The 27,792-nt window shown below is 55.5% G+C and overlaps 4 protein-coding genes across 4 annotated transcripts in view; all 4 read left to right on the top strand.

The window, feature by feature from the left end:
* The first annotated feature begins 864 nt into the window (after positions 1 to 864).
* On the top strand, positions 865 to 5,073 carry HOXC10 (homeobox C10). The gene is made up of 2 exons (XM_037846923.1): positions 865 to 1,666; positions 4,796 to 5,073. Exons 1-2 carry the CDS (start codon positions 916 to 918, stop codon positions 5,071 to 5,073), a joined length of 1,029 nt encoding a protein of 342 aa, XP_037702851.1. The 5' UTR covers positions 865 to 915.
* A 4,762-nt stretch (positions 5,074 to 9,835) lies between these two features.
* Positions 9,836 to 27,792, top strand: part of LOC119542777 (collagen alpha-2(I) chain-like) — a 59,113-nt gene continuing 41,156 nt past the window's right edge. Inside the window, exons 1-2 of the mRNA XM_037847434.1 lie at positions 9,836 to 9,879; positions 10,424 to 10,714. Of these exons, the coding sequence (XP_037703362.1) occupies positions 9,836 to 9,879; positions 10,424 to 10,714 (335 nt within the window). The remainder of the gene's footprint in view (positions 9,880 to 10,423; positions 10,715 to 27,792) is intronic.
* On the top strand, positions 15,702 to 18,818 carry HOXC9 (homeobox C9). Its single transcript, XM_037846860.1, has 2 exons — positions 15,702 to 16,425; positions 18,113 to 18,818. Exons 1-2 carry the CDS (start codon positions 15,888 to 15,890, stop codon positions 18,355 to 18,357), a joined length of 783 nt encoding a protein of 260 aa, XP_037702788.1. The 5' UTR covers positions 15,702 to 15,887; the 3' UTR covers positions 18,358 to 18,818.
* HOXC8 (homeobox C8) lies at positions 25,119 to 27,149 on the top strand. Its single transcript, XM_037846864.1, has 2 exons — positions 25,119 to 25,554; positions 26,857 to 27,149. Exons 1-2 carry the CDS (start codon positions 25,119 to 25,121, stop codon positions 27,147 to 27,149), a joined length of 729 nt encoding a protein of 242 aa, XP_037702792.1.

The raw sequence follows: 27,792 nt of genomic DNA, 5'->3' as shown, positions 1-27,792 counted from the left end.
CCTTGTACCCGGCCCCTACACCCGCTCAGAACCTCCTTTCCTGAGCAACCCTGAAGTGACCGTGACCCCTCACTGGTCCACCCCTGACACGGGAGTTTTCCTGCCAACCCCCATTGGAAACTTGCAACTCAACCAACCTCGGAAACAGGCGGTCCACGGAGCGCCCAGACTCAAGGGCCGAGCCAGAGGGAAGAGGAGGCAGGGGGGTAGAAACTTTAGTCCTCTTGGGGATTCCTTAACTTTTCTCCCTTTCTCTGCTCACAGAAGCACCCCCCGCCAAACCTCACCCCACTCCCACCCCCGGGGAAGAAGCGGAGAAGGGGGGTGCGAGGAGAGGAAAAGGAAAGGTGAGGAGAGGGAAAGAAGTACCTGAATCGTGTCTTGACCTTTTAATTTGAATTTGACTGTTTTGAGCCCCGAGTTGAGTTGCCTAGCTCTCTCCCTCTCTCCTGCATTTCCCCCCTCTCCGCCCCCCTCTCCCCAGGAGTTACAGACTGGTTCCCGAGTAAACAAACCCCATTCTACCCAGAAACCGCACCCCCCTCCCTCCACTCCCCTCCCGCCCTTGCCGCCCCGGGGGCGCTTCCTTTGTTCGCGGGGAAGGGCTCCGGCACCCCTACCCGGAGGTGGCTGCTAGGTGGCGCTGTTACTCCATGCTGCGCGCTCCGCCTGTCGACAACTTGACCCCGCTGACGTCACGGCCGTCTGAATCATCAAGGCCATTTTCAAATCCCATTGGTCTAGCCGTCACATGGTGAGGACCGAATGCGCGGATAATTATGGAGCTGATATTTCCCCCCCTCCCCTTCTTTTCCCTCCAGCCCCTCCAACCGCCCCCCCCCTCCCGGATGGGGAAAAAAAAGATGTCAGCTCCTCCGCTGTAGTGTTGCTCCTTAAAAACCCCTCTCTCTGAAAATGACATGCCCTCGCAATGTAACTCCGAACTCGTACGCGGAGCCCTTGGCTGTGCCGGGCGGAGGAGAGCGCTATAGCCGGAGCGCAGGCATGTATATGCAATCTGGAAATGAGTTCAACTGCGGGGTGATGAGGGGCTGCGGGCTCGCGCCCTCGCTCTCCAAGAGGGACGAGGGCGGCAGCCCTAACCTGGCCCTCAATACCTACCCGTCCTACCTCTCGCAGCTGGACTCCTGGGGCGATCCCAAAGCCACCTACCGCCTGGAACAACCTGTTGGCAGGCCGCTGTCCTCCTGCTCCTACCCACCTAGTGTCAAGGAGGAGAATGTCTGTTGCATGTACAGCGCAGAGAAGCGAGCGAAAAGTGGCCCCGAGGCAGCTCTCTACTCCCACCCCCTGCCGGAGTCCTGCCTCGGGGAGCACGAGGTGCCCGTGCCCAGCTACTACCGCGCCAGCCCGAGCTACTCGGCGCTGGACAAGCCGCCCCACTGTGCCGGGGCCAACGACTTCGAAGCCCCTTTCGAGCAGCGTGCCAGTCTTAACCCGCGCGCCGAACATCTGGAGTCACCCCAGCTCGGGGGCAAAGTGAGTTTCCCTGAGACCCCCAAGTCCGACAGCCAGACCCCTAGCCCCAATGAGATCAAGACCGAGCACAGCCTGGGGGGCCCCAAAGGCAGCCCCTCAGAGAGCGAAAAGGAGCGGGCCAAGACCGCTGAATCCAGCCCAGACACCTCGGATAACGAAGCGAAAGGTAAGGACGCCTGGGCCGCGGGCCGGGCTGGGACGCTTGGGCACTTGGTCTTCCTGGCTGGGGCGAGGGGCGGAGGGGGCGGGGGTTGGGCCGAGGAGGCCCTGGACTGTCTTGGGAATGCGACCCCAGCTTGAGACTCGTGTCTGTTGAGCGCCGGGCTGGTGGTGCATTATTTGGCTAGAGAAGGTAAGCGGCGATGTGGAAGTGCCGGGCGGGCCGCGATCGCCAGCGCTGAGGCGGGGTGGTGCGCACCGCGGGAGGCCTGCGGGCGCGGAGGGCTGCCCGGGGCGGGTGTTCGCTCCCGGGCGCCTGCTGGCTTTGGTTTGCTTGCTCTAGGCTGGTGTCCTGGGGGGCTGATTTCCCCTCTCAGGTCAGAGGCTTGCAAAAAGCTTAAAATGGCGTTCTTGGGCCAGGGTCTAGAGAAGTCTTGGGAGAAGGAGAATATCGCTTTACCGCGTTTTCCCAGTTGAAAATTGTTTCCTGCGAAACACGATTTGTTGTTTGTGGGTCTGATTTGTGCGTGCGGTTTGGGCTCCTGCGGTTTTTGACTCCGCCCGGCCTCGGGCAGCGGGGCTGGGTCCGGAAGAGGTGGAGGTGAAGGGCTGCCTGCCACGTCCCTCCTGCCCCCAAATACCCGCTTAGGGGTGGCATTGGAGCAGGACATTTAGAATGTTCCAAGTTTGTTTTTGTTTGAGGTTTTATTTTTCTATCTTTTTTTTTTTTTCCTTTTCCTTTTTTTCTGGTTAATTTTTTTTCTTTGGTTTCCAAAAGCAGCTTTATAAATGAGTGGTTGGGAAATTTCGGTGTGCGTGGCAAGCGGTTTTCTCTGGAAGGGGAATGTGAGTTTGGCGGATTTCATTGTGGTTTGGGTTGGAGAGAGAAAACCTAGTCAGAGTTCAAGCTCAGGGTTCAAGATTCATTTCTACTGCAGGAACTGGGGGCCTCTAGGACCTTTCTCTGACACCTGGAGAAAAACATGTGGAGGAAACCGGAGCAGGAGAGGAAGGTGGAAGAGAACGACTTTCCCTGAAAAGTTGGTGCAAACAGCATTAGAAAAGGCCCAATGGGAAGAATAAACTTGTTCCCCCAATACTGAGGGCTGCATATAAGAGTAGCTCATTTGGGTGTAGAGACAAATGAAATATCGAGAGCAAAGCAGGTTGAGGGCGGCCTGGATCTTGTGGTGCTTTGTATATGGATGCGGCACACACATGCATGCCTGGAGGCGACCTGTGTCACACTCACATACACCCCTCTCACACACTTTGCGTACACTCACGCATGTCCGTTCACACAGGCATACACTCTTTTGGCGGGCAAGGGCAGAGCCTCACCCTCTTGGGTCTGCTCTGCAGAGGTGGCCTTGGCAATTCAGCCCACAGAGACCCTGTTCAGAAAATGAGCAAGGGTGTGTGCACAAGGGTGAGGAGGAGAGTGGAGGTACCCACATTCTTGAAACCTTCATTGTAGCACGTTAAGAATTGTGAGGGTTTAATTTTACACCCACTCCCCAAACTCTGGGTGTGGGTGGGGTGCAGATTTTGGGCAGGAAAACCTGTGTTCTAGCTTTACCGAATGCAAAGTCAAGGTTAACAAGCCCACTTCTTAACTGAGACTGCCCCCGTTCTGGTAGATGCCCCTTTCTTTCCTGCCCTCCCCCAACAGCTTAAGCCCCCCATTCCCCCAGCTAGGCCGCTCTCAGCCTGCACTTTTCTTGTGTCCTTCTTGTCCCCCACTTTGGTGTCTCCTCCAGGCCAGAGTCAAGAGGGCATGATTAAACCTTCCTCATTTGTAATTGCTGTCTTTCCCCCAAAAAACCCAACAACCCCAATAAGAAAATAAGCAGGACAGAATTTGATATGCAGAGGGTTTAAACAAGTTGGCAGGAGACTGCAGATGCAGAGGCGAGAGAAGAATTAAGGAAATTCAGATTTTTTAGAGAGCAGCTTCAAGTTTGCATTTTTCTGGTGATTTCTGGTTCTCTTAGAGCCCTGCAAATAAGATCCAGGAACCAGACAGCTTCATTTGGCATAAGGAGGATATCAGAGCACAGAGCCATCAGCAGAACCCTTTGATGGGTGTGCCCCTCTGGAGTCTCCAGATTCAAGGTTTTTCCCTAGAAAAGATGACCAAAGTCCCTTCTGCTGCTTAAGGAGCAGGGCTGGTCCATTTCAGCAAGAATGTGTGCCAGAGAGAGAAGCTGTCAATAAGATCATGGGAAATACACACTATCCTTACAGTGTCTCCTTATATAAATAGACACATGTGTACTTATCTATGTGTGTAGGTGTATGTACATCTGTAGAGGTATGCACATGTACATACACATAGATTGGGCAGGAGGTTTCCAGGAGACTGTGTTTCCTCAGATATCTCTCCCCCTTGACCTTAGCTCCTATGGCCAGGGGAGTTGTTTGAGGGCCCCTCAGTGTGCCCTAGAGCTGTTGCCCCTGACCTCTGCTGCCACATACAAGCTCCCCTTCCCCAGCTACATAAACCTGAGGGAAATGGCCAGGAGAGGAAGAGCTGGCAATGGGGAGATCAAGTGGGACAGAGTGGGTCTCAGACACCTCAGGTGGGAGCAAGGGCTGGGGACCTAATGAAGGGAAAGTTTGCAATGGCTTCTGGCCACAGAGACTGGGGCAAAGTACCTCCACCGAGTTTAGAGAGGTCAAAGCTCTCTGGGAATTGTTCTGGGCAGTGGGATGGACTCTGCACCCCTGTCTGGGGCCTGGAGAACTCTTTCCCTTCTGGTTGGATTTTTCCAGAGTTGTAGTGGAGCAGAGAGGAGGGAGGGCCTGGTGAGGTTTCAGGCATCCACTAGAATCAGCAATCTGCGGGAAAGCAAGAAAACGCAGGTCTGCTAGGTCAAGATGGACTTGGGTAATTAAAATTCAATAAGTGTTTGGATGCAAGGACCTCCTCTCTTTCTCCCCTTTAAGTCTAGACCCCAAGGAAAATCTAAGAGCCTTGAGCCCCCAGAGGACCCCACCGGCCAGGCCGGTGAGGAGAGAGCAGCTCCCCTGAGCTCCCTCGGCCGCCCCCACAGCAGGCTGGCAAAGGCTGCCGCGCGCTGCGAGGGTTTGCGTCTTCGAGGGATACTTATGTAAATAATGTTATTTTTAACAGAGGAGATAAAGGCAGAGAACACCACAGGAAACTGGCTGACAGCAAAGAGCGGAAGGAAGAAGAGGTGCCCCTATACTAAACACCAGACGCTGGAATTGGAGAAAGAATTTCTGTTCAATATGTATTTGACGCGAGAGCGCCGCCTGGAGATTAGCAAGACCATTAACCTTACAGACAGACAAGTCAAAATCTGGTTTCAAAATCGCAGAATGAAACTCAAGAAAATGAACCGAGAGAATCGGATCCGGGAACTGACCTCCAATTTTAATTTCACCTGAGCGCGCTGCCCTCCCCTCCCCCTCCCCTCTCCCCCCTTCCTTTCCCCGCCCCTCCTCCCTTTGTGCCTGGTGGTATATTTTTTTTCCTCCCTGAGTATAAATGCAAAAAGGGCAAAGACCTCAGACTCTCCTTCCAAAGGACCTATGGTTCGTGCTGCGAAGATGCTGCCATCTAAATCAGGAGAAACGGGGTGCTGGGGTGCGGGGTGTGGTGTGTGCCCGCATAGAGGGGGTGGGAGTGTGGCTGATGTGTGTGTCAACCCTTCACTCACCCACGCACTCACACACAGCATCCTGTTCTCCATGCAAAGTTAAGGTCGAATCCACCCGATTGTAGGGGGAAAAAGAGGGGAAAAAATCAGTCAGAGAGGGTCTGTAATTCCGCAGAGCACAGTCAGAATCGCTCCGTCCTTGCTGTATTTCCTCCTTAGAATAATAGATGTTTCAGAAAGTTCAGCTAGTGTTTGTGTGTTTGTCCTAGCGCCCAGCGCCTCCACGGAACCCCTCTCCATGTCTTTAGCTCCCAGTCGCTCTGAGAATCTGCTTGAAGTCTCTTATTTGTACTGCTTTCTGCTTTTCTCTCATCCGTCCCAGCACCCCCATATCCCCCTTTCCATTGACATCTCAGAAATTCCCTCCAAAAGAAAAAAAAATTAAAAATGAGAAAGAACATAGTGAAGCAAAGACAGAATGCCCCCCCCCCCAAAAAAAACCACCCTGTCCCTGTCTGGGAATTGCGTTATTTAAAGATATTCTGTATGTTGTATCTTTTGCATGTAGCTTCCTTAATGGAGAAAAAAATCTTAATAAATTTCCAGAATCGTAGTCCTCAAATGGATGTTTTCTTTTTAGTGTCTTTTAGCGACACCCCCCCCCCCATAAAGAGGCTGACTGTGTGGATGTGTGTGTTTTGTGTTTGACTCATCTCCTAGAGTCTTTCTAGAATGTCTCTTGGCGGGTTTAATGTAAGTGAGAGACCATAACGTTGATTTAAATATTATCCAGGTGACCACAATAAGTCAAGGTCATAAAACAGTAATGTCAGGACGGTCTTGGTGCGCGCGAGAGGTGGATTTTATGATCTGCAAATATAATGTGGTGCTGCAGTAAAAGATGCATTTAAAGGTGACTGGAGGAGGGAAAGAGGCAGAGAGCAAACTGCAATCTTGAGGAGCAGACGGATCTGATTGCCTGGGGTGCTGGGCCGGGCGCACCCCACCACTGCTGGGGGCACCCCAAGAGCCCCACCCCCACCCCCAAGGAGAGGAATAAACTTAACCGCCGGAGGGGGACGAGGAGCTCAGCCTCCCCCCCCCCTCGCCCCGACAGCAGCAGCAGAAGCGCGGGCAGCGGCAGGAGGAGGCGGCGACAAGGTAAGAGAAGCGGTTTCTTGTTCTTCTCTTGGCGGCGGAGTGGGGACTAGCGGCGTCCCCAGGTGCCCGGCGCGCGGCGGGCAGATCAGGAGGGAAGATGTTTCGGGCATCCGGGCTTGCTGAGAGCCCAGGATTGCCCTGTGGCTGCTCGCAGCGGAGGGTAGCGCTGTGAGCTCCCTCTCTTCCCGTCCCCGGCCTGTTGCCGCGGGGTTCGGCTGTTGAAGGGGTGAATTGGTGGTTTTTGGCTTCTTTCTCCTAGCGGATGCTTAGGGTCGCCTCGAGGTGGAAACAAGGGGCTAGGTGTTGCTCAGTTTGGTCATCTGCTAGACAGGAGTGGGCTAGAAAGGATTGGGGTTTGAAGCTTGGGTTTTCCTGCTAATTTTACTGGTTTGGTCATGAACCTTGTCTTGGCTCTCAGCCCCCACGTTCCCTGGCTGCAGGGCTTTGCCAGACAAGTGACCTAATTGGAAGTGGCTTCAGAGCTCAGGCACGATGGTTCCGCCACCCATAGAAGCTGGAGCTCAGCTGTGAGAGAGAAGGGATGAAAGAGAGTCTAGGAGAGGAGGACAGGAGAGACAGATGAACCCGACAGGAGACCCAGCTCCAGAGTTAAAGGACACTCCAGCTGCCCCCAGGGCCAGGGCCAGAGGCAGGGGAATCTCTCCACTGCCAAGTGGTGTGGGGTGGGGGGGCGGGGCAGGGGTTTGGTGGCCAGCAGTCCCATTTCACCAGATTTTCCCTTAGCGATTTACTTAGACCGCAGAAGCTGATGAGGCATTCAGAGCCCCCTACCCACCCAACCACCTAAAGTCTATTCTCTAGTCCTTAGGGAGGTTGTGGGGGCGGAAAGGGGGACGGGGCTGAATTTCTTCCTTCCCCAACCCCCTTCCCTTCTCCTCCGGATAGATGCAAAGCCGAATCTCCCGCCCTGCTCGCTCAGCTGATCTGTGGCTTAGGTAGTTTCATGTTGTTGGGATTGAGTTTTGAACTCGGCAACAAGAAACTGCCTGAGTTACATCAGTCGGTTTTCGTCGAGGGCCCCAACCCTTCTGCCCCAGAGGACTCCTTTCTTCCCAATGGGACTGCCCCTTAGCCCCCGGCTAGATAGGGCAAAGTGGGTACAGACCTAGGAGGACAAGCTGTGAGTTGGGCTGTGGGACCATTCTGCAGAGGCCTGCTTTATACCATCCCCTTCTCATACTGTCCCAATCCCTGTGGCTGAAGGAGAGTTCTCCCTGAAGCTATTGTCTCCTGGGCCCAGCTGATGGAGACAGACAAAGAAGGTCCAGTCAATTCCTAGGAAATTCAGGAGTTTCAGTAAGAGGTGGCCTGGCAGCTGAGTTGGGCAGCAGGGTGGGGCAGGACCATTAGGAAAGAGAGAGGCATAGAAAGAGAAGGGAATCTCTGGAAAGATTAGCTTCTCCCACCTACCATGTCTAAGGAAAGAATCTGCTTCTGGTAGGTTGGGGCTGGGGCTTCCCTTCAGAAAAGTAGGGTGTGTGGGGGTCCCAAGAGTTGGGGAACTCTGAGCAACAGCCCAGCCACCTCCCCTTTCCCTTCCAAAGCTTCATCTCCAGGGGAAAGGGCATATTTTGGTGGCTGGTAGGTTAGAGGAAAGCCATCAAGTCCAAGTAGGAACCCACCCCCCCACACACAAACACACACCCACACACCCTACTGGCTCTGGTCTCTGTCTAGCTGTCTGTGGCTGTAGGCCTTGGTCTGTGTGTCCGTTTGTCTGTGGTTGTCAGGCGGCTGCCTGTCCTTGCATCATGTGGAAATGTCTGGGTGCAGGGAGGCTGCCAGCGCCCACCATCACCATGCTGGGAAGGCTGTAGACTGATGCCACGAGGAGGAGGGAGGATAATGGGGGGAAGGGAATCTGAGAAATGTAAAAACTTTGCAAATATTCCTCTCTTTTTTACCTCTGGTTCCTCAATTCCACCTGGTTACTAGAGAGAAGGCCCTCAGAAGAGGTTTCACTGACTGCAGCAAAAAATGGGGGATCAGGGATCAGCGGGATGGGGAGATGCACCCATGTTCTCAGAGAGTCTGAGAAAGAGAAAGCCAAAAGGAGGGCAGATTCTTGGTTCTCTTACTTTGGAATTATTGAAATTGTTGGAATATTTTAAACTTTCAAACAGGGGAACAAACCATGTCCCTGTAATAATATATATGCTTTGAGTTCTATATTTCAGTGGTCTGCTAGGGGCATATATGTGACCTGTGTGAGTGGAGGTCTCTGTTCTTTATATCTCTGCCTCCTGCAGGCTCTCTTAAACCCCATGTACCCATTTACTTCTCTCTCTCTCTCTCTCTCCTCCTCTCCCTCTCCCTCTCTCTCATACAAAGGCATCTCTTTTAACCCCATGGAGATTGGAGGAGAAAATGGAAATAAAGCCTTTCCTCTCTCCAACTGAATTTGTCAGTCTGTCTTTCTGTCTGTCACTATCCTTTTCTGGGGGGAAAATAAATCTCTACTTCCCTGGGGGGGGGGAAGTTTTCAAACCCCTTCGTGGCTTTGAGAGAAATGGGGAGACTTCCAGAGAAGCAGGCCAGCTGGTTGGAGATAGGCAAGGGGCTCCCCTGGCTTGGGATCCACTAGCAGCCTCTAGGTCTTCAGGCTGCTGGAGGCACGGGGTGCCAGTTGGGGTGAAGGGAGTCTCAAGACAGGGGCGGGGCGCTCTGGTGTTCCTGGTCTGGAGACAGCGTCCCCCGATGGGCCGAAATTCACCAATGAACGACTTCTGAGCTCTGGGTCTTTCTGCCCCCATTTCTGCTTCAGAGCCCGTGGGCTTATAGGGGTTGTGGATGGCCACAGAGTCGGGGGCCAGGTTCCCCTCTCCCCAAATCCCAGGAAATGGGGGAAGGTCTCCTAGGGCCAAGGTGAGGACCAGCCTGGTGGCTAGAGTCCACCCCCGGGGCCCTGGGGCCGTGGATCATGGCTAAGACGATGGTGATTATTTATTCGCTTCGCTGGAAGGGAGTCTTCAGAAGGAACAGCGTGAAGAGGAGGGAAAAAATGATCTCTCTCCTCTGCGGATATTAAGATGGATTTTTATTTCTTAAAGGACCCTCCCCGCCGAGAGCGCATAAGCGTAAACTTAATATATGCTCCGCGGCCCAACTCCAGAAATCGCAATAAAAGTTAAAACCTCCCCTACTGGTTTTTTTTAATTATGATACGGGAAAGAGGAGCAGGATTTATAGAGCTGAACTCTCGGCGTGTGTTTGAGACCTGCGGGAGAAGGAGGAAAAGGCAAGAGCTCGCCAAGGAAAGCCTTGGTCTCAGAGATCTCGCCGGCTTCGGGGGCTTCAGCTCGACCCGGGCGGATCCCTGGGGTGGCCTGCAGGGGACCTCGGCTCCCTCGCACCCGCCGCCCCGGTCCATGGCCTGGCCTCGGCTCCGAGATGCAGCCCTTCTCGGGAACAGGTGAAGGGCGGCGGCGATCGAGGACTGGAGGCTGTGGGTGGAACGCCAGGGCGGGGTCTTTGTGTGGGTTCCGTGCAGGGGACGAGATGAGATTTGAAGGCCGAGTGTGGTCGGCGGACGGCTTGGGTAGGAGCGCGGTCGGGGCAGGGCGGAGAGCACCGACAAGGTGGATTGCATGTGGACTTTGGCCGCAGACGGAGCCGAGTGAGCTCCCGGGAAGAGGCCGGCGGCGAGGCGGGCAACCGGATGCTGAGTCAGTTGGAAGGACCTTGAGGTCTGCTTGGTGTTTGGGCGGCCGGAGTGGGGAGGCAGGGGGTGGCCCAGAGTGTGGAGCGCGCGGTGCGCTGGGCGCGGTGGTCAGCCTGCGCAAGGCGGCAGGCCCCGCACACCTCTGCGACTGGAGGGCCGTGTCCAGTACGACGGAACTGAGGCCGACCAATGATTAGAGTATGAAAAATAAATGCAGTTAAGGGTCTTTCTTTTTTCTTTCTTTCTTTTTTTCTTTTCCACATAAGAGGTCCTTTCTTTTTTCTCTCTTTCGGAGATACCTGGATTTGGTCCAGAGCAGGTTGCCCGCGGGAGGGCCCGGCGAGCGGCAGCGCGCGAGGGAGGGCGAGAGGAAGGGAGGGCGAGAAGGAGGGAGGGAAGAAAGGAGGGCGGGCGGCGGCAGCGGTGGCCGGGGCTTCCCTCCCCTGATGGGAGGCGGCTGCCCTGCATCTGTGGCCCTGGGGAACCGAGGAGCAGGTGACGAAGGAGCTTCCCGAGGCGGGGCTGGACCAAGCTCGAGGGACCGAGTCTTCCGGGTCTCGGCCCCAGGCCATAGAAGGGAGAGAAGGTAGGGAGATCGGCGTCCGCTGGGACTGGCAGAGAGGCCTCGGAAAATGTTGAACCTGTATTTGATTTCAGGCTCACACTCATGTTGTGCGTCTGTATACCTCGGGAGATGCGGTTTGTCTGTCTGTCTGTTTGAGGTGTCCCAAACCCTGGGTTCTCCTTCAAAACGCTGGGGGGAAAAGCAGGAAAATTCCTCGGGTCGTGCACTTTACATTCATTGAAATCTCTGCAATTCAGAGGGACTGGTTGCCGCGCCCCCCAGCTGAAAGGGAGCTTTCCTCCTGCGTTCTGGATGCGGGGTCCTCTGGCTCCCTCCGCCACGGGCTGAGTTTCCGGCTCCAGGTTCGCGGGTCGCCCTGAGGTTTGAGGCCAGACAGCTCTCAGTCGGGCAGGCAGGGCGGGGGAGAGACGAACGGCTCTGGCCCCTTAATTGTACTTCGGTCCCGTATTGTCTCTCCTTTCGCCACCTCCATTTCCTCAGTCTGGGCTCCAAAGTCACTGCAAATTTCTTTGCGACACACATCACACAAAAGATCAGGTAACAACGCGCTCAGGGCCATGGAGGTTCCCTGCAGAGAGCACCCCTAGCTCTGGGGCCGCTCCCTCTGCAACCACTCCCTAGGCTGGGAAACCAGACCGGGTTGGGGGAGCCGGAAATAGCCCCGTTTGGAAAGGGGAGGCAGGGCGGGGGCGCCGGCGGGAATGCAGGCCCCGCAGGCCGTGGCGTTGAGGGCCATGTTCACAGGCCCTGGGGGGTTTACTCCTGCTGAGCTTGGGGGCCTGACTCCTGGTGTGTAGGGATCCCGGATACCCACCTGGGGTGGGGGCAGAACGTGGATCTCCTCTCCGCAGGCTAGGAGAACTCAGTTTCTTCTTCCAGCGCAGGCCTTTGCTAGGAGGAGTTTTGTGTGGGTGTTTTGTTGTTTTTTTTTTTTTCCCAACAAAGAGGAATCAGGGAAGAGAAGGGGGGAAAGTAGAGGGGAACCGGGGAGGGGGTGGGGAGGGGGAGAGGGCAGCGGAGAGGAGGTGAAATGAGCCCATTTCAGGGAGAGAAGAAAAATGAAAGCAAATGGAGCACGGCCTCCTCCGTGCGGGGCGGGTGCTGACGAGCCCGGGAGAGGGCTCCCTGCCTGAGGCGGCTGGGGATGGCCCGCTGGGGGCACCAAGAAAAGCCTGTTTTAAATTTAATCCGAACTTGACGGTGTGGATTGAACCGGAGGGAATTTAAATCACTAAAAGGGAGGCGCAGGGCAGGGGGAGGAGACGACTTCAGCCTGTCTGTCTTTCTGTCTGTCCTTCCCGCCGAGCTGGCCCTGTCTTGGATGTGGCTGCAGCTGCCCAGGTTTGAGGTGACGGAGTACGGGTGCCCCTCCCCCTTAGGAGGCTCTTGCGTGCCCCAGTGAGAAATCTTTTGGGGTGGGAGGAGAGCTCTAAGAACCAGAATAAATGCAGAGCTCCTAGCTAAAGCTGGGGTCCCCCCCTCCCAAACAGAAACCCCCAGCAGCCTCTAGTCCCTCGGATTTGCCCCAACAGTGCTGAGGAAAATTGAAGGGAGTGGTGGGGGGTGAAAAGGAGTCATGGAATCTGGCAGGAAATTCAGGGGTAACTGAACCTGGTAAGATGAGCCCCTCCTTCCGGGTGTCCCACCACACCCACAGGCTTGGGTTTGGGGGGAGCCTGAAGGTCTGTTTCAGCTCCCTGACCTGCCACCCCACCTCCAAATGTGAAGAATGGGGGCTAAAACCCACATGCAGTTGTGGAACCCGCGGATCCTGGCCTGGTGGGCACCAGGACTCAGCCTCTTCCAGCCCCCCTCCCCAATGCCCCCACACACAAGGAATTGGCGAGATGGGGCTTTCTCAGGGAGGGGGCATGGGCGAGGTCTGCTTCCTGATCTACAGCTGTGCCTAAGCCTGTGTGGGGAGGGTCCGAGTTCACCGTCCTAAAGGAAGGTGACAATCTCCCCTCGGTTTCACGGGAGATTTGACAGCAGCAGGGAGCGTGGCCCGGGTGATCCCAGCTGCCCCGCTGCTGCTGTCGCCTCTTCCGCCAGGTGGGTAAGGCAGGGTGGGCAGACAGCTCTAGAGTTGAAAAGAAGGTGGTGGCCAAAGGAGATGGAAAGGGGCGTCTATTTACAGCCACCATGTCTATTTGAGGGGCTCTCCCAAATAGGAGGCCCATAGGAAAGAGTCCTGAGGGGAGAATGTCCTCTAGGAAAGCTGATGCTCGGGACAGACGGGCCCTGCCGCCTAGCGAAGACGCAAAAGAGGAGCGGGGCATCAAACCTTCTCGGTCTTCTTCGCTCCTAGAATAGAACGTGGCTCAGCCGGAGCCGCCTGGGTCAAGACAGGGTTCTCTATCCCGGAGGCCTAGTGTGCCCACCAGAGCAGGTCGCCCGGGAGGGGCAGGAGAGGAGGCCTCTTCCTCCTTTGTGTCGGGCTGAAGTGGCTGCCGCGCGCGGAGCGGGTCCCGCGGCAAAGGCCCGGCAAGCGGCGTGCACAATGCCACGGCTGCGCCGGCAGCCCGCGCCCGGCCCGGTCCTGCCTGCGTCTTGCCTGGGGCTCGCCGCCTTTCCTCGGCCTCGCTCCCCGCGCGCCTTCCTTTCCCGGCTCTCCTGTCTCTTTTTATCTTGCCTTATTTCTTTTCTTTAATTCTCCCGCTCGTTTTGTTCCTTTCTTTCCTAATCCTCCGTTGCCTTCTTTCCGTCCCTCCTTCCTGCCCTCCTCTCTGCGGGCCCGGCGCCGTGTTTCAGTTGGTCTGTCTCAGGCTGTCTCAGGCTCGGTCTCTCTCGGGATCTGTCCCCTGACGTCCTCTTGGTCGCAGTCTGGCCCCGGGCCCCGCTGAAGGCTAAATGTCCCTGTTCATCGCTGCCAGTAACCGCCCAAGAGCCGGTCCGCGTCTTCAGCCACCCGAGGCTGGGGGAGGTGCTGGCAGCGATGGGGATTTGGAGAAAGCCTCAGCAAGGGGACGGGAACCTCCTGTCTTTTCCTTGAACTAGTGAGGGAGATTTTTTGATTGACAGCTAACCCGACTCCATCAAGGCCAAAGAGATATTCTGTTTCTTGCTGCAATTTGGGTCTCCCATCTCGGTGGAGCCCGGGGGAGGGGAAGACAGTCGGAGCCAGGGCAGCGAGGCTGAGGCCTGAGGTCGCCTCTCCCCAGCCAGGCACTTCCCTCATGCCCCCGTGCGTCGAAATCCCAGCCCCGCTTGACCGAAAAGGAAAGAACTGGCGAGGGGGAGGAGCAGAGGCTGGGGAGGGGGCCTAGCCATGCCGTGGGCTCCAGCTCTACCCTCCCCCCCAACTCTCCCCCACCCCCCATATGCACCCTTTCAGACACCACACTCCAGCCCTTCTCCACCCCAGAGGAGGAAGGTCCAGAGATGCGGGAGAAAACCAGCCCCCGCCCCCACCCCTGGCATTTGGTCCCCTCCTGGGGACAGAGAGGAAAGAAGGGCAGGCGTCTGGGGTCTGGGAAGACGCCTTCCCTGCTGCCTCAGAGCCTACCTCTCAGCCTCAGCTCTTGCCTATTTCCCCCAGCAAGGTCTGGCTCTCTTCCCCTCTGACCCTGAAATTGCACCCCTCCTTCAAACTCACTCTGCCCCACCTCACCTCCGGTGCACGGTGTCTCTGGGGACATATCCTTACCTGCCCCTCTCCCCCCAGCTAACCTCCTGCTCCATTTCCTGCACCCAGTGAGAATTTCCTGCCTGTCTAAAGTCCCCCTTTACTAAGCCACTTTGGGGCAGCCTAATGGAAAGCAGGGAGCTGGGCAACGAATCCCAAATTCAAGAGGGAGGGTAGCAACCAAACTTATTGGGGGGAGGAATCCAACTGCCTAATCTTCCCCTAAATCACACTGCCCCCTCCGGAATTCCTGCATCCGACCCCAAAGAAATTGCTCTTTCCCATCCTTCCGTTGCCTTTTTTCCCGTTCCAAAAACAGCCTACAATTTTATTTAATGAAAGACACATTTATGAACAATCAAATGATCCTCATAAAAATTTTATTGAAGGACGTAAAAACAAGCTACTTGCCCACGACCGAGGTCGCTCTCCTGCCTTGCCCGCTCTCACCCTGGCTCTCTGCAGACTGAGCCTGGGAGTGACTTCTCTTTTTTGGGGGGAGGGGGGGTCGCAGAGATGGAGTTGGGGGCAAAGGAGGGTGAGCAGGAAGATGGGATGGGGATGCCCCACTTAAGTTGTGTAGGTCTCTCCTCCACTTCTTCGAACTGGCAAAGAAAGATAAATAGATACAGACAATAAATTTAAAATAAAGGCGCTTGTATTATCTGTGCCAAGGCAAAAAGAGGACTTCTGAGGCTGATGATAAAGGTGTATGAGATCCCGAGGTCCCACCCCTCCCACCCCTGGATCACCTTCCCCAAGCTTTCCCTGCCCCAGATTTGGGGGGCTGAGTTGGCCAGTGGCAGAAGGACGCTCCCCTTTCCCTCCTTCCCGCCCTCCACCCCAGCTTCCCCAGTCCCCTCCCACCCTCCCTCCCTCCCTCGCTGCTGCTGCTCCTGAAAGAAATACATACATACACACTATTTAAAAACGCATTTTTAAAAGCCACGTTCCGAACTGACAATCGCTGATCTCGGCTCGCGCAGAGACTGCGGGAGCGTCGGGGCCGACAGAGACGGATTACGTCAAGAAATAGTTCCTCCACCTACCTCGGCCGGCCTCCCCGCCCCTGAGCGGCTCCTGCGCCCGGCTTGGCCCTGGGGGTCTTGAGACCCGGGTTTCGGGGACAGGCATTTTCACCCACTAAAAAAAATCCTCCTGAGCGGGGGCGTGGAGGCCCTCTGGTTACGAGTGGACATGGGCCAAGGGGGGTCTCTGATGAGATAGGAGCCGTCCTGAGGGGGTAGCCGGCGCCTTGAGTCCAGTGTTCTGGACCCCCAGGAAAACGCAGGTCGCGGGGATCAGCAGAGAGAAGAGTGTGGGTGAAGGGGGGAAAAAAAAAAAAAAAAGCAAGGGAAAAAAAAAAAGCCCCTGCGCATTGATCCGCGCCGTATTTTTGGGTAAATACGATCACGTGGGGGCCGGGGAACCAATGAGCTGCGGGGAAAAGGCTGGAAAAATAATTACCTGCCTTGATTGTTCTGTGAGCAGATAAAAAGTACATATACAGTTCATACAATAATCTTATGTATGTAAAACCCTGTTACGATGTCGGCGACGGGGCCCATCAGTAACTATTACGTGGACTCGCTCATCTCTCACGACAATGAAGACCTCCTAGCGTCCAGGTTTCCGGCCACCGGGGCTCACCCCGCCGCCGCCAGACCCAGCGGTTTGGTGCCGGACTGTAGCGATTTTCCGTCCTGTAGCTTCGCGCCCAAGCCGGCAGTGTTCAGCACGTCGTGGGCGCCCGTGCCCTCGCAGTCGTCCGTGGTATACCACCCGTACGGCCCCCAGCCCCACCTCGGCGCCGACACGCGCTACATGCGGACTTGGCTCGAGCCGCTGTCCGGCGCCGTCTCCTTCCCCAGCTTCCCGGCCGGGGGCCGTCACTACGCCCTCAAGCCGGACGCCTACCCCGGGCGCCGCGCTGACTGCGGCCCAGGAGACGGCCGCAGCTACCCGGACTACATGTACGGCTCTCCCGGGGAGCTGCGCGACCGCGCCCCGCAGACACTGCCCTCGCCCGAGGCGGACGCCCTCGCCGGCAGCAAGCACAAAGAGGAGAAGGCCGACCTGGACCCCAGTAAGTTGGGAGCAATTTTCCTTTACAACCGGCGCGGGAGGGGAGAGGAGGACGGGCAGGGGGGGGAGCCGGATTACAGCCCCTCTGAGCGGCCGCAGGGAGCGCGGGAGAGGGGCGAGGGCGAGGGGGCGAGGACTCAATAAAAGCGAATTACCTTAGGGAGCTTTCAGGGACACGGAGGTCTGAGAAGGGGGCCCAGGGAGCCAGGCTGGGAGAGGGCTGAGGGGGGCTCCTCTCCCTGGAGCTGGCTTTGATGAGAGACCCCCCTCCACCCCCACCCCAAGCTTTTTTGGCTCAGTCGCCACTTTCGAAGAAATGCAGCCAGGGCCAGGAGGAGAGATTCATTTTATAGTTTGAGGTGGGCTGGGGGAAAGGTGGGGAGGGCACTGGAGACAGAGGGGAAGTACCCCGGGGAGAAAAATCACTCCTACCTCCCAGCCAGCATGGGTCCTCACCCCACCAGAGAGTCATAAAACAGAAGGTCCATAGACTTTTCCCCCAAGAGCACTGGGGTAAGAGGTCGGGGGGAATTTCGCAGCTTGGGAACTTGGAGGGATCAGGACTTCCAGAGTTGGGGGCAAGTAGTGGGATCTGAGTCTCCTGAAACTTGGAGTACCCTCTTTTGATGGTCTGCAGGAGAAAGGGTTGAGAATGAGGTCCAGGGATGAGGAGTGAGGGAGGCTTCTCCCCAGATTAGAGAATTCTGCAAACACACACACGCACTCCAGTCAGCAGGAAAAGTCTTCTGAGCATTGCAGAGAAGTGCTGGGGTAGTTGTGGGGCAGGTGGGAGCTGCAGGACCAGAGAAAGGAGAAAGAAGGAGAAACAGCAGGAGAGGGAGAGCAGTCCCTTGGGGGTGAGGAAGTGTCTAGGGGAGTCCCAGGATGGGGCTGCAGGAAATCCTTTCCTTCAGCTCCACAAGGGGCCAGGGCCTATTATCCTCCTCTGAAGGCTCCCCTCCCTGTCCTCAGCTACTCCCATAAACCTGAAATTGGAGACTTGGCTCCTGCAGAGCCTGTCCTAGGACTGGTAGAGGGGGCACTGGAAGCCAAATAGGGGAGCTAAGGGATGTAGGAGAGCCTGTCCCCAAGGCCAGCAGCTTTCGTGGGGAGAGGAGAAAGGCGTTCCTCATCCCAACATCACCCTGAGAATTCGCCTCAGCAGGGTTGAACTCCGAGCGGGAGGCGGGCGCTGGAGAGGGTGGTGAGGGGCTTGAGAACTCTCAGGGTCAGGAAGCAGAATTGCTGAAATTTCAGGACTTGGTCGTGGGCTGGGAGGATGGGAGGGGGCAGAGGAGGAGGGAGGTGGGGAGGAGAGGGACCTCGCTATAAAAATAAAAAACAAGAGAGAGAAGCGTTTATGGTCCTATGAAACGGTTGGGAATTTGGACTTTTTTATGAGGATATTCTCGAATTACTACTCTTGAAGCTGAGGACCAGACTTCAGGGGCTTTGATAGCTTCTGATTTCCTATAATTTAAGGTGCTGGAAACTGCAAAGAGAGGAGATGGGGAGGGGGGAGAATGCAAAAGGAGGAAGGGGGGAAATTCCTAAAGCAAAACAAAACGTGTCCAAATTCAGGTTCAATTATTGGGTTTGGGGAGCCTGGCTAAGCCTGGGGGTGGGGTTGCAGGGGACCTGGGCTGGAAAGGGGCTCCACTGACCCCTGCCTGTGTTTGGCCCTCCAGGCAACCCCGTGGCCAACTGGATCCACGCCCGCTCCACAAGGAAGAAGCGCTGCCCCTACACAAAGTACCAGACGCTGGAACTGGAGAAGGAGTTTCTCTTCAATATGTATTTAACCAGGGACCGTCGGTACGAGGTGGCCCGGGTGCTCAACCTGACCGAGAGGCAGGTCAAAATCTGGTTTCAGAACCGGAGGATGAAGATGAAAAAGATGAACAAAGAGAAAACCGACAAGGAGCAATCCTAAACCCTGCCCCGGCCTGCTGCCTCGGCACAGCCAAGGGAAAAACAAAAATCCCACAAAAAAATACCCTAACCCAGGCGGGAGAGAGCACGAAAAGGAAAAGGAAAGAGCAAGATAGAGAGAAGCCAATCAGCTTAAAAAGAAAAAAAAAAAAAGAGAGAGAGAGAAGGGGAAAAAGAAAACTCTTTCGATTTGGGAGGGTTCAGTGTTAAGAAATTGGTGTTTTAGAGTTAGTTCTATCCAGCGAGGAGGAGGCAGGGAGAGAAACCGAGTTCTCTTCCCTCAGCGCAACTGAAATAAATGACACACACAAATGTGATTTTCCCCCCTCCTTTCTTCAGAGAAGCCAGTACTTGAATCGCTATATTTCTGTTTTTTGTTTTGTTTTGTTGTTTTGTTTTGTTTTGTTTTTCTTGTATCGTATTTGGTCCAGGCTATCCCTCCCTGGGCCTGGGGCACTCTGCGTGCAGATTTTGTACAAAAAAGACACACACGCACACACACACACATACACAATAGTGATTCCCAGCCCAGGAGCTGAGGGGTGAGGGCTCAGGACCGAGCTGCAGGCCGAGTCTGGCAGAGCAGGCCGGCGCCTCGGGCATGTACATAGCAGTGTTTCCTCTCATCCCCAGCACCCGTCCCCAGCGTCCGTCTGTAATGTGCTTCTGTTTGTTATGGTAGAACAGCTCTGTGTTAATATATCGAAGTCACTTAAAAAAACAGAAACCCAACTGCATCCAGTTCTCGTTATTTCTCCTCCCTGTGGCTCCCAGGCTGCTGTCGTGGAGGAGGCAAGTGCTCTCAGATCTTCTGAGGGAGGCCGAAGCTGGAGAAGGGGCTCCCTCCATCTCAGAAGTGCAAGTGCCTGCCCCTTCTCTCCAGGCAGGGCGGGGGGCTTGAGGGGCGGGGTGGAGGCTGCTGAGGCCGGGGCCCAGCTTCTGCCTGCCCGGGCTGGCTGCCTGCGAGCTTTCTGGTGGATAGATGGAGCCTGGGGAGTGGGGGGGGGGCAGGGAGCGACAAGGCAAGAATGGTTTTCCCTGGCTGTAATTAATTGTAATAATTTATGAGTACATGAGATCGGAGGGAAGAGATAGGTGAAGATGAAAGTTGGGTGCTGGGTGAGGGCTTGGGCTGGATTCTTGCCTAGCTGCATCGGTGCTTAAAGAGATGGCTGGGAAAAAAGGCTGGAGGGGAGGGTGCGGTGAGGAGAGAGGCCGAGCAGGCCTCAGGGAGCAGGACAGGCCCTGGGGGACCCTGTTGAGAGAAAAAGAAAGGAAAATGCAGAGAGAGAGAGAGAAGAGAAGGAAGGAAGGAAGGGAGGGTGGGTGGAAGGAAGGAAGGAAGGAAGAGGAAGGGAAGGAGAGAAAGAAGTAGGGAAGGAAGAAAGGGAGAACAAGAGGAGAAAGATGGTAATACCAGTACAATTAGAATTGGATTGATTTCTACTTCTTATTGCTTCTCAGCTCCTCTCTCTCTCCATTTCCTATTTCTTTCTTTTCCTCTCAGTCTCTCTCCCTGGTGTTTATTTTGAATGTTGGTCATAGGGTGACCAGGATTGTGCTGAGCTGGCTGCAGCATTTCTGGGGAGATGGTGCAGCCAAGCGCCAGAGGAAGCATGGTCAGGGATTAGCCAAGGGTGGGGTGCTCCCTGGTGGCTGTGGGACCCCCAGGTGCAAGAATGTGCGTATGTGTGTGTAATAGCCCGGTGGGGCTGGTCCACTGCATTGCACCCCAGAGCGTCTTCCCCAGAACCGACAGTTTCCATCTGCTAATCAGAAGCAGACACAAGCTGCCGGGTATGCCTCAGCCAGGCGCCCCCTTTCTCGGAAATCCCCCAATCTGGAAACTATTAAACTCAGACTGCTTGAAATATAGCCCCTTAATATCTTAGGCTGCCCATTCTGGCGAGAGTGCAGGGTGTCGCTCTGAATACTTAGGGTAACAGTAATGTAAAATAAAATAATTGGGGTGCCCAGTCCATTTGCAGCTTCCCCCCTCCCCCCCTTGAATCACCTTACAGGATGGGTGAGGCCCTTGAAGAGACCTGCCCCTTCTCCGTCATTTGAATCTCCACCCCTTCCCTCCGTTAAATACGCCAGTTTCGGGGCTGGAGAAAGATGGGAATGGGAATGGGGTGAAATTTTTGTTTCGATAATATTTTGAAGAGGGCAATCAGAAATCGTAAACAATGGACTTCGCAGTCGCTGCATTTGCCTTTCCCGCTTGGAACTCCAACCCAATTCCAGAGGCGCTTGTTTTCTTGGTCCTTTTGAAAGATGTTTTGCCTGTAGTTTTCTGTCTTTCCTCGGTTCCTCGCTTCTTCCCCCTGGCCTTTTCTTGTTCTGGGACCCTGGCCCCAGTTCAGCACCGCGTGGAGGCCAAGGCACCCTTCTCCCTCCGTGAGTGCAAGCGCGACCCGAACTTCTCTCCGAGCCCGAGCCCGGCAGCGTTTCCCGGCTTCCATCCCGTCCCTGTTCCAAGGCCCCGTCGCCTACCCTTAGCGTCCGTCTGCGCGGCCTGTTTCCTGCAGCCCGCCCGAGCCGGCCTTCCTGCGGACAGGAAGGAGGGCCGCAGGGCTCCGAGGGCCCTGGCCAGAGCTTGGAATCTAGAGCCAGGCCCTCCCGGCCTCGGCCCACTGTTCAGTCCCAACCCATCCCCCAGCCTGCAGGTCAGGATTGGATTCGATTTTTATTCATTACCATTTATGAATTAACCACAGCATAACACGCATCCGGGGAAAGGAATGAAAGCTGAGGGAGAGAGGGGTTGGCAAATGCCCTCCTTCCCTAACCTTCCCCTCCCACCTCTCCTCTGCTCCTTTGTCAGAATCACAAAACCTAAAGGTTGTTCCACTCGGGAAGGCAGCGGATAGGTACATTTCCGCAGCTCCGAAATGCCACTTTTATGGCGCTGTTTGTCTCCCTGCGCTGGATTCTGAATGGAGCCGAACAAAACAGCAGCGCGGAGCTGGCTAGACGTCTGGGCTTAATTGTTTTATGGTTTAAATAAGGTGGACACTCTTCCCTTTGAAATCGGATTATAGGAATGTTTTGTCTATGGCCCACGGAGAACAGGACCTCACTGGCTGGGAGGGAGAGGTGGAGAGAGTGCGCGCAAGAGAGGGCTGGGCTACAAACCAGGGGGCAAACCGCCGTGGGAAGTCAGAGTCCCACCCCAAAGTCCGGCAGGCGGCGGCGGAATAGCGGTGCGGGTCCAGCATCAGGGTAAGAGGAGCGAAGACCTTAGGGTGCGCGCCGCGGGCAGGTGGTCGTGGGAGCCCCCGAGTGTGCATCTGCGTGCGCGGAGGTTCTCGGAGCCCCGAAATGCGCCGGAATGGGGGGAGATCGAGGCAGTTCCTTTGCACCGTCTCTCTCAACGCGGGAAGGGAGGTTAACGAAAAAGAGAAAACAGTGTGGAACCTTTGACAAGGTTTATTTCAAGAACTTAGAAAACAAACTAACAGCGGCCGGGGGGGGGGCGGGAATTCCTTTCCGGGGAATCCCTCTCTCGCGCACCTATTTAGAGTCTCCTTCCTCCTACTTCCCACCTTTGGGCCAAGCCTGGGGGACCCGCTCTCTCTGTTGGCTTTTCCCCGGCTGGGCTGCATTGGAGTAAGTGGACGCGAGGTGGCGCTGTTGCTCAATGTTAGAGATGGCGGTAGCCCGAGCCTGCCCCGCAGTGCTGACATTAGAGGACCGGCCGGGAGCCGTGGCCAGAAGGCCCGGCGCCCCGGCCGGGTCCGGCCCCACTGGCTCTGAGCAAATCAATCCTCTCACCTGCGAGGTGTAAATAAATCGCGAGTGGCGGCGGGAGATGGGCCCTCGCTCTGGCAGCGGGCTCGGGAGGCGCAGGAGGGCGGCGTCGAGAATAATCACTTTGAGGAGGAGATAAGCGCGAAGCAGGCAGCACGTAATTAACACAAAAAGGCAAAATGACCCGGACAAACGAACATAAATCCGTGGTACCTAGGAGAGCGGTGCAGGCCTGGGGGCGAAGGGCAGAGACAGTCCCGGAGAGGATGGCTGCTTGTGGTTTCTTTATTTCCGAATTCTGGGAGCGAAATAAACCAGATAAGTGTAAAATAAAAATAAATCAAGTGAAAATAGAAAAGGCGACGTACCCCCAAAAGGGGAAACCGAGTCCAGCCGGGAGTTGCGGGACTGGTGGGCTCTCTGGGCAGGCGGCGTCGGCGGCACATTCGGGACAGTCGCATTCCAAGACACAAAAGCCCGGAAGAATAGCTCTGTGGCAGGGTTTTCGCTGGACCATAAAATGTCGAGCTTCCCCCCCCCCCCCCCCCTAAAAGATAAGGCGCAGGCCCCGGAGCGGATCCGGCCTGGAGCCGTCTCTTTCCAGGCAGGGAAGCAAAGTATTTATGATAGTCCCCGGTGACCCAGAGGCTGGGATCCCAGAGTCCACCTGGCTCAGCTCGGCACCCACAGGGCAGGCTCGGAGAAGACAGGGCTGGAACCAAGGCTGGAGCGTGCTCTTACAGCGGAGACAACCCCCCCTCCAGTCATAACCCCATCTTCCTGGACCCTGGGGAGTCCCACCACCATGACCCAGCCCTCCTCTGACCCCTTCCCTCCTGCTGCTTCAGGGTTGGAGTTCTGGGTGTCGCAGAGTTTGGGTAGTCCCTGACTTGGATGGGGGTGGGTGCCCCTAAATGCAGGGAATCCTGAAAAAGTCTCTTGCTGGAGCATCAGAGAATCTCCTTTGGGAATTTATCTGAGAGTGACCATTTCCCCAGGAATTATTTAGAGGGACTCTGGGGCCCTCTTTCTCTCTAAACCATGCTGCCCTGCACTGCCACTCCTTCCTCCATCCTTAGAGCTGGGCTCCAGATGGAGAAGGAAAAAATCTGGTTTTCCAACCACCTCCTTCCTCATGCATCCTTGAAACACCAGGATGTGGAAGGAAAACAGGTAGTGATTTTTTTTTTTCCATGATGCAGAGACTTAAAGAGGGCTCTCTGTCAGGCATTATCTGTATTGTATGCGTGCTTGTGTATGCGTGAAGCCTGGGTGTGCACGTGTGTGTGCAGTGTCTGTGAGGTGACAAGGGTGCTTCCAGGCACACATACTGGCTTACAGTGAGCATGCACTGATGTGTCTCAGGGCAAGAAGGTAGCATGGCCATTGTATGTGCATCTGGAGTGTGCCCTGGTGTTGCCCTGTGTGTAACAACCTCACATACTGAGGAGCGGGAGGACTGGAAAAGTCATTCTTATTTCTCTCCATTCGTATGCATACAGCAAACACATACATGGCTCTCTCCTTTCTCCTTTTTTTCTCTCTGACTGTGTTAAGCCCACAGAACTGTACACACACAGGGAAGGATGTTGATGGACTGAGGTTCTTTTATCCATTAGAATTAACTTGAATTTGTCAAGTCTTTGGAGATGGGGAGAACCCCCCAGTGAGAGTGTGGGTAAATATTTAAAGAGTGTCTGTTGACAGTTCCCATCACATCCTGGCCTGGGCAGTCTGCCTGGAGAAGAGGGGCTTGCAAGGAAGCCAGGGAGCCCCTCCAGGCAGAGCTGGCATTTCCTAGGGAGTAAGGGTATGTGGGGACAAGTAAGAGGCCTGTTTCAGTCCCCTCCAAACCAGATATACAAATAGTCTCCTAAGGAAAAAACATCCAGGGCTAGCCCAGCCAGAAGCCAGGGACCTACAAGCTGACCTCTCCTACCTAGTCCCCACAAGCAGCTTTGCTCTCCGAGTCCCCAGCCAAATTCGTGGCCATTGCCTCAGCTTTCTGCCCCAGGCAGAGGCTCCTTTTTGAAGGGGCAGTGCAGCCTTGACACGGGATATGGAGAGCCCCTCTGCCTCTGAGCCTCTTCTGTACCCATAGCAACCAGGCAAGAGAGTCTTAAGGATCTAAGAAAGTGGGGCAGCACCCCACCCTAGGGAGGGGCCAGAGGACATGGAGGGCTCTGATGCATATATCTGGGGGAAGTGATGTGCTTGTTCCTCCCCCAAAGTCCCTCCACTTAAGGTTCCCCTTGGGAGTACATGTTTTGGGCTTGAGGACTTGCTCTAGCTTGCTGGCATCCAACCCCCTCAGGGGCCTTATACCTGTTGAGGTAACCTGAGTTGACCTACTGGCTCAGGTATCTCTCCGAAAGAGGAAGGAAAAGAGAAGGAGGGGAGAGGCACCTTCAAATCTGAATGCACACCTTGGAGAAGCAGCCCCAGCCATTAGCTGGGGCTGGCTCGCCACCCCCCCCATCCCTCCCCCTCTCCTCCCCTCCCTTTCCTCCTTGTCCCCCCCAGCCCTGAACCCCTCAACTCCCACCACCATCTCCCCTCTCCCTTCCTCTCTCTCTCTCTCTCTCTCTCTCTCTCTCTCTCTCTCTCTCTCTCGCCTGTCTTCATGTCGTGGATTGATGAACGCGAATCGCGTGTAAGCGCCGCCACCGCCGGGAGTCTGAGGAATTCGCCTGGGCTGTTAAAGGAAAGAGCTAAGTGAGAGAGCGCGAGCTCTACCTACCGACAGTGAAGAGAGCCGCCGCCGCCGCCGCCGCCCGCTAGCCGCCCGCCGCCGCCGCCCGCGCCCCAGACCCGGGAGCTCTGCTGAGCCGACCGAGCTCAGCACCGAGGCGCCCCCCCACCTGCCCAGCCCCCAGCCCACCAGCCCAGCCCAGCCCAGGGGAGCCAGCCGGCCTGGGGTTCGGTCCCGGGGGGAGGGGAGTTTCGGGGGTACCGGGCGGGGAGTCGTGAGCCAGAGGGGAGGGGGCCACGGGTTTTCATGTGCCCAGCATGAGCTCCTACTTCGTCAACCCCCTGTTCTCCAAATACAAAGGCGGCGAGTCCCTGGAACCGGCCTATTACGACTGCCGGTTCCCTCAGAGCGTGGGCAGGAGCCATGCGCTGGTGTACGGGCCCGGCGGCTCGGCGCCCGGCTTCCAGCATGCCTCGCACCACGTCCAAGACTTCTTCCACCACGGCACCTCGGGCATCTCCAACTCGGGCTACCAGCAGAACCCGTGCTCGCTTAGCTGCCACGGAGACGCCTCCAAATTCTATGGCTACGAGGCGCTCCCCAGACAGTCCCTTTATGGGGCTCAGCAAGAGGCGAGCGTGGTGCAATATCCCGACTGTAAATCCTCCGCCAACACTAACAGTAGCGAAGGACAAGGCCACTTAAATCAAAACTCGTCTCCCAGCCTCATGTTTCCATGGATGAGACCCCACGGTGAGAAGCCTTTTCTCTTTCCCCCTTGGTCTCCTGCGCTCCGGGGTCTCCCCCCCCCCCCCGCCTCCTTTTTGTTTGCCCTCGCTTTTCTTCCTAGCTTTGGGTTCTCTCCCCATCCCCGTTCCTGGGTGGGTTTCTTGAGGTTGGGAAGGTTCGTCTGGGGGTGGGGTGAGGGGCTCGCCTGGGACATTTTGAGGGCTGGGGTAAAGGTGGAGGAAAGGTGGTGTCTGGGTGCAAAGGGTTAAAAAACGTTTTCTCCATCTCTGTGTCTCTATCGCTGTCTCTTCCTCTCTGCATCTCTAAAGTCAAAGTTAGAGGGGTGTCTAGGAAGCAACCCCAATACTTCATGAGGAAGAAAACCTGAGTCCAGGATAGCGGTCAGGCTGTCTTGGGGTGAAAGGAGACCCCTGTTTTCCTTCTCTGATCTGAGGCCCCAAGGACAGGTGCTCTGTCTGTCTGGGGTACCCACTACCCCCTCTCAGAGAACTAGTCTGAGAGCCACTACCCCAAGTTTGCCCTATTTCCCCCAGTTGGAGAGAAGAGAGAGAGAGCCAGAGAGAGAGGGAGAAAAGAGTGCTTGTGGGAGAGAGGCCATACAGATCAGGGGGCTCTGAGGTCCAAGAACCCTGGCCAGGCTGCCCCCAACCAAAGGCTTGTGGGCTCTCCCTTGAGTCCCTCAGAAGGGGACTCAGGTCAGGAGCCCCTCCAAGGGCAGGCCCCTCATAGCCCAATTTCGAAGTAAAAGGGGAAGAGAGAAAGCGACAAGTTCCGTCGGGGATGGCCCGTGATTTATTTGCTGGTCTACAGTTAGCAATCAGGCTGAGCAGTGATACATTCCAGGAATCAATTATTTTTCTTATTGGAAAAGCATTAGGCAGAGAGAGGCGAAGAGGGGGCTGTGAGCAGTGTCCTTCTTCACCCCCAGCCCCTTTGCCTTTCTTTTGGAAACAGACTCTGTCCCCAGCCCTGCTCTCCAAATGCCACTCTGCACTTGTAAACAAAGCTGCAAGGGCCAGTTTCCTGGGATTGGCAGGCCTGGGGGGACTCTGCAGGCTCCTCTGACTCCTGCAAGTCCCCAGTTCCTGACAGATCCCAGTCCCCACCCCCACCCTGTCCAAGGTGAAGCTAAACCAAAACAATCCCCTAAACTTTCCTGCCTTTGCCTGCTTTCCACTCTCGCCTTTTCCACAGGAGGGAGGAGAACTGGGGAGAGCAGAGCGGGGACTTTTAGAGAGGAAGGGTGGCAGGAGAAAACCGAGCCCCCACCCAAACATAACCAGACTGGGGTTCTGTTCTGTCTAGCTCCGGGGCGGCGCAGCGGACGGCAAACTTACAGCCGGTATCAGACCTTGGAACTAGAAAAGGAGTTTCTCTTTAATCCTTACTTGACACGAAAGCGCCGGATTGAAGTCTCTCACGCCCTGGGACTGACGGAGAGACAAGTGAAGATCTGGTTCCAGAACCGGAGGATGAAGTGGAAAAAGGAGAACAACAAGGATAAACTGCCTGGAGCCCGAGATGAGGAGAAGGCAGAGGAAGAAGGGAACGAGGAAGAAGAGAAAGAGGAGGAGGAAAAGGAAGAAAACAAGGACTAAGCAAAAAAGAGAGACCCGCCCCCATCCCTTTAGCAACTCCCTTGAAGTTTCGTTTTATGGTAGCGGATAAATTGAGAAGTTTACGACTGTCATTTGCTTTTATAGAGAATAGAATGACACTCACAACTCTAACTACCTGTCAGATACTTGCAGCTCTGGTTTTATTACCTTTGGACTTCCCCCACTCTTTATTTGTCTGGGGGAGAGAGGGGGGAGACCGAGACACAGCAAAAAGTTCGGACTCTGTCTCAGTCCTTGCCCCCAACATACATACTTGTCCCTACCCCCACCCTTTCCAGTCCTTCCTGGATTTTAAGGTCTGAGACCTGGCCTCCTTGCCCCTTCTCTCAGCCCCTCTTGCCACACTCCCACCCCCTGCTTCTTTGGTATTTATTTTAAAAGGGAGTTCCCTCAAAATGCAGAAGAGGCTCATGACTTTGTTTTTATGCTAGGATTAGTTCATTAGATTTCCTTTAAAAAAAAAAAAAAGGAAAGAAAAGGAAAAAAATTAAAAGAAAAATTAAAAAAAAATAGCAAGGAATATACCCTATTCCCTTCCAGGGCTCCCCATCTAGAATGACCCTCTTGAATTTCTCTAGGAACCTGAGGGAAACCTGAAGGAGACATGGGTCTCTCCCCTCCC

The sequence above is a fragment of the Choloepus didactylus genome, chromosome 8, assembly GCF_015220235.1.
Source record: "Choloepus didactylus isolate mChoDid1 chromosome 8, mChoDid1.pri, whole genome shotgun sequence".
In the NCBI taxonomy this organism is placed as follows: domain Eukaryota; kingdom Metazoa; phylum Chordata; class Mammalia; order Pilosa; family Megalonychidae; genus Choloepus; species Choloepus didactylus.
Note: the sequence above shows the minus strand (reverse complement) of the source record. Positions and strands in the feature narration are given on the sequence as shown.

What these genes read in the sequence shown, in the direction of transcription:
- HOXC10 (XM_037846923.1), top strand. Translation starts at nt 916, where the DNA reads ATGACATGCCCTCGCAATGTAACTCCGAACTCGTACGCGGAGCCCTTG. An exon ending in CTCGGATAACGAAGCGAAAG is followed by an intron (nt 1,667 to 4,795) that starts GTAAGGACGCCT and finishes TATTTTTAACAG; the next exon opens with AGGAGATAAAGGCAGAGAAC.
- HOXC9 (XM_037846860.1), top strand. Translation starts at nt 15,888, where the DNA reads ATGTCGGCGACGGGGCCCATCAGTAACTATTACGTGGACTCGCTCATC. An exon ending in GAAGGCCGACCTGGACCCCA is followed by an intron (nt 16,426 to 18,112) that starts GTAAGTTGGGAG and finishes TTGGCCCTCCAG; the next exon opens with GCAACCCCGTGGCCAACTGG.
- HOXC8 (XM_037846864.1), top strand. Translation starts at nt 25,119, where the DNA reads ATGAGCTCCTACTTCGTCAACCCCCTGTTCTCCAAATACAAAGGCGGC. An exon ending in TCCATGGATGAGACCCCACG is followed by an intron (nt 25,555 to 26,856) that starts GTGAGAAGCCTT and finishes TGTTCTGTCTAG; the next exon opens with CTCCGGGGCGGCGCAGCGGA.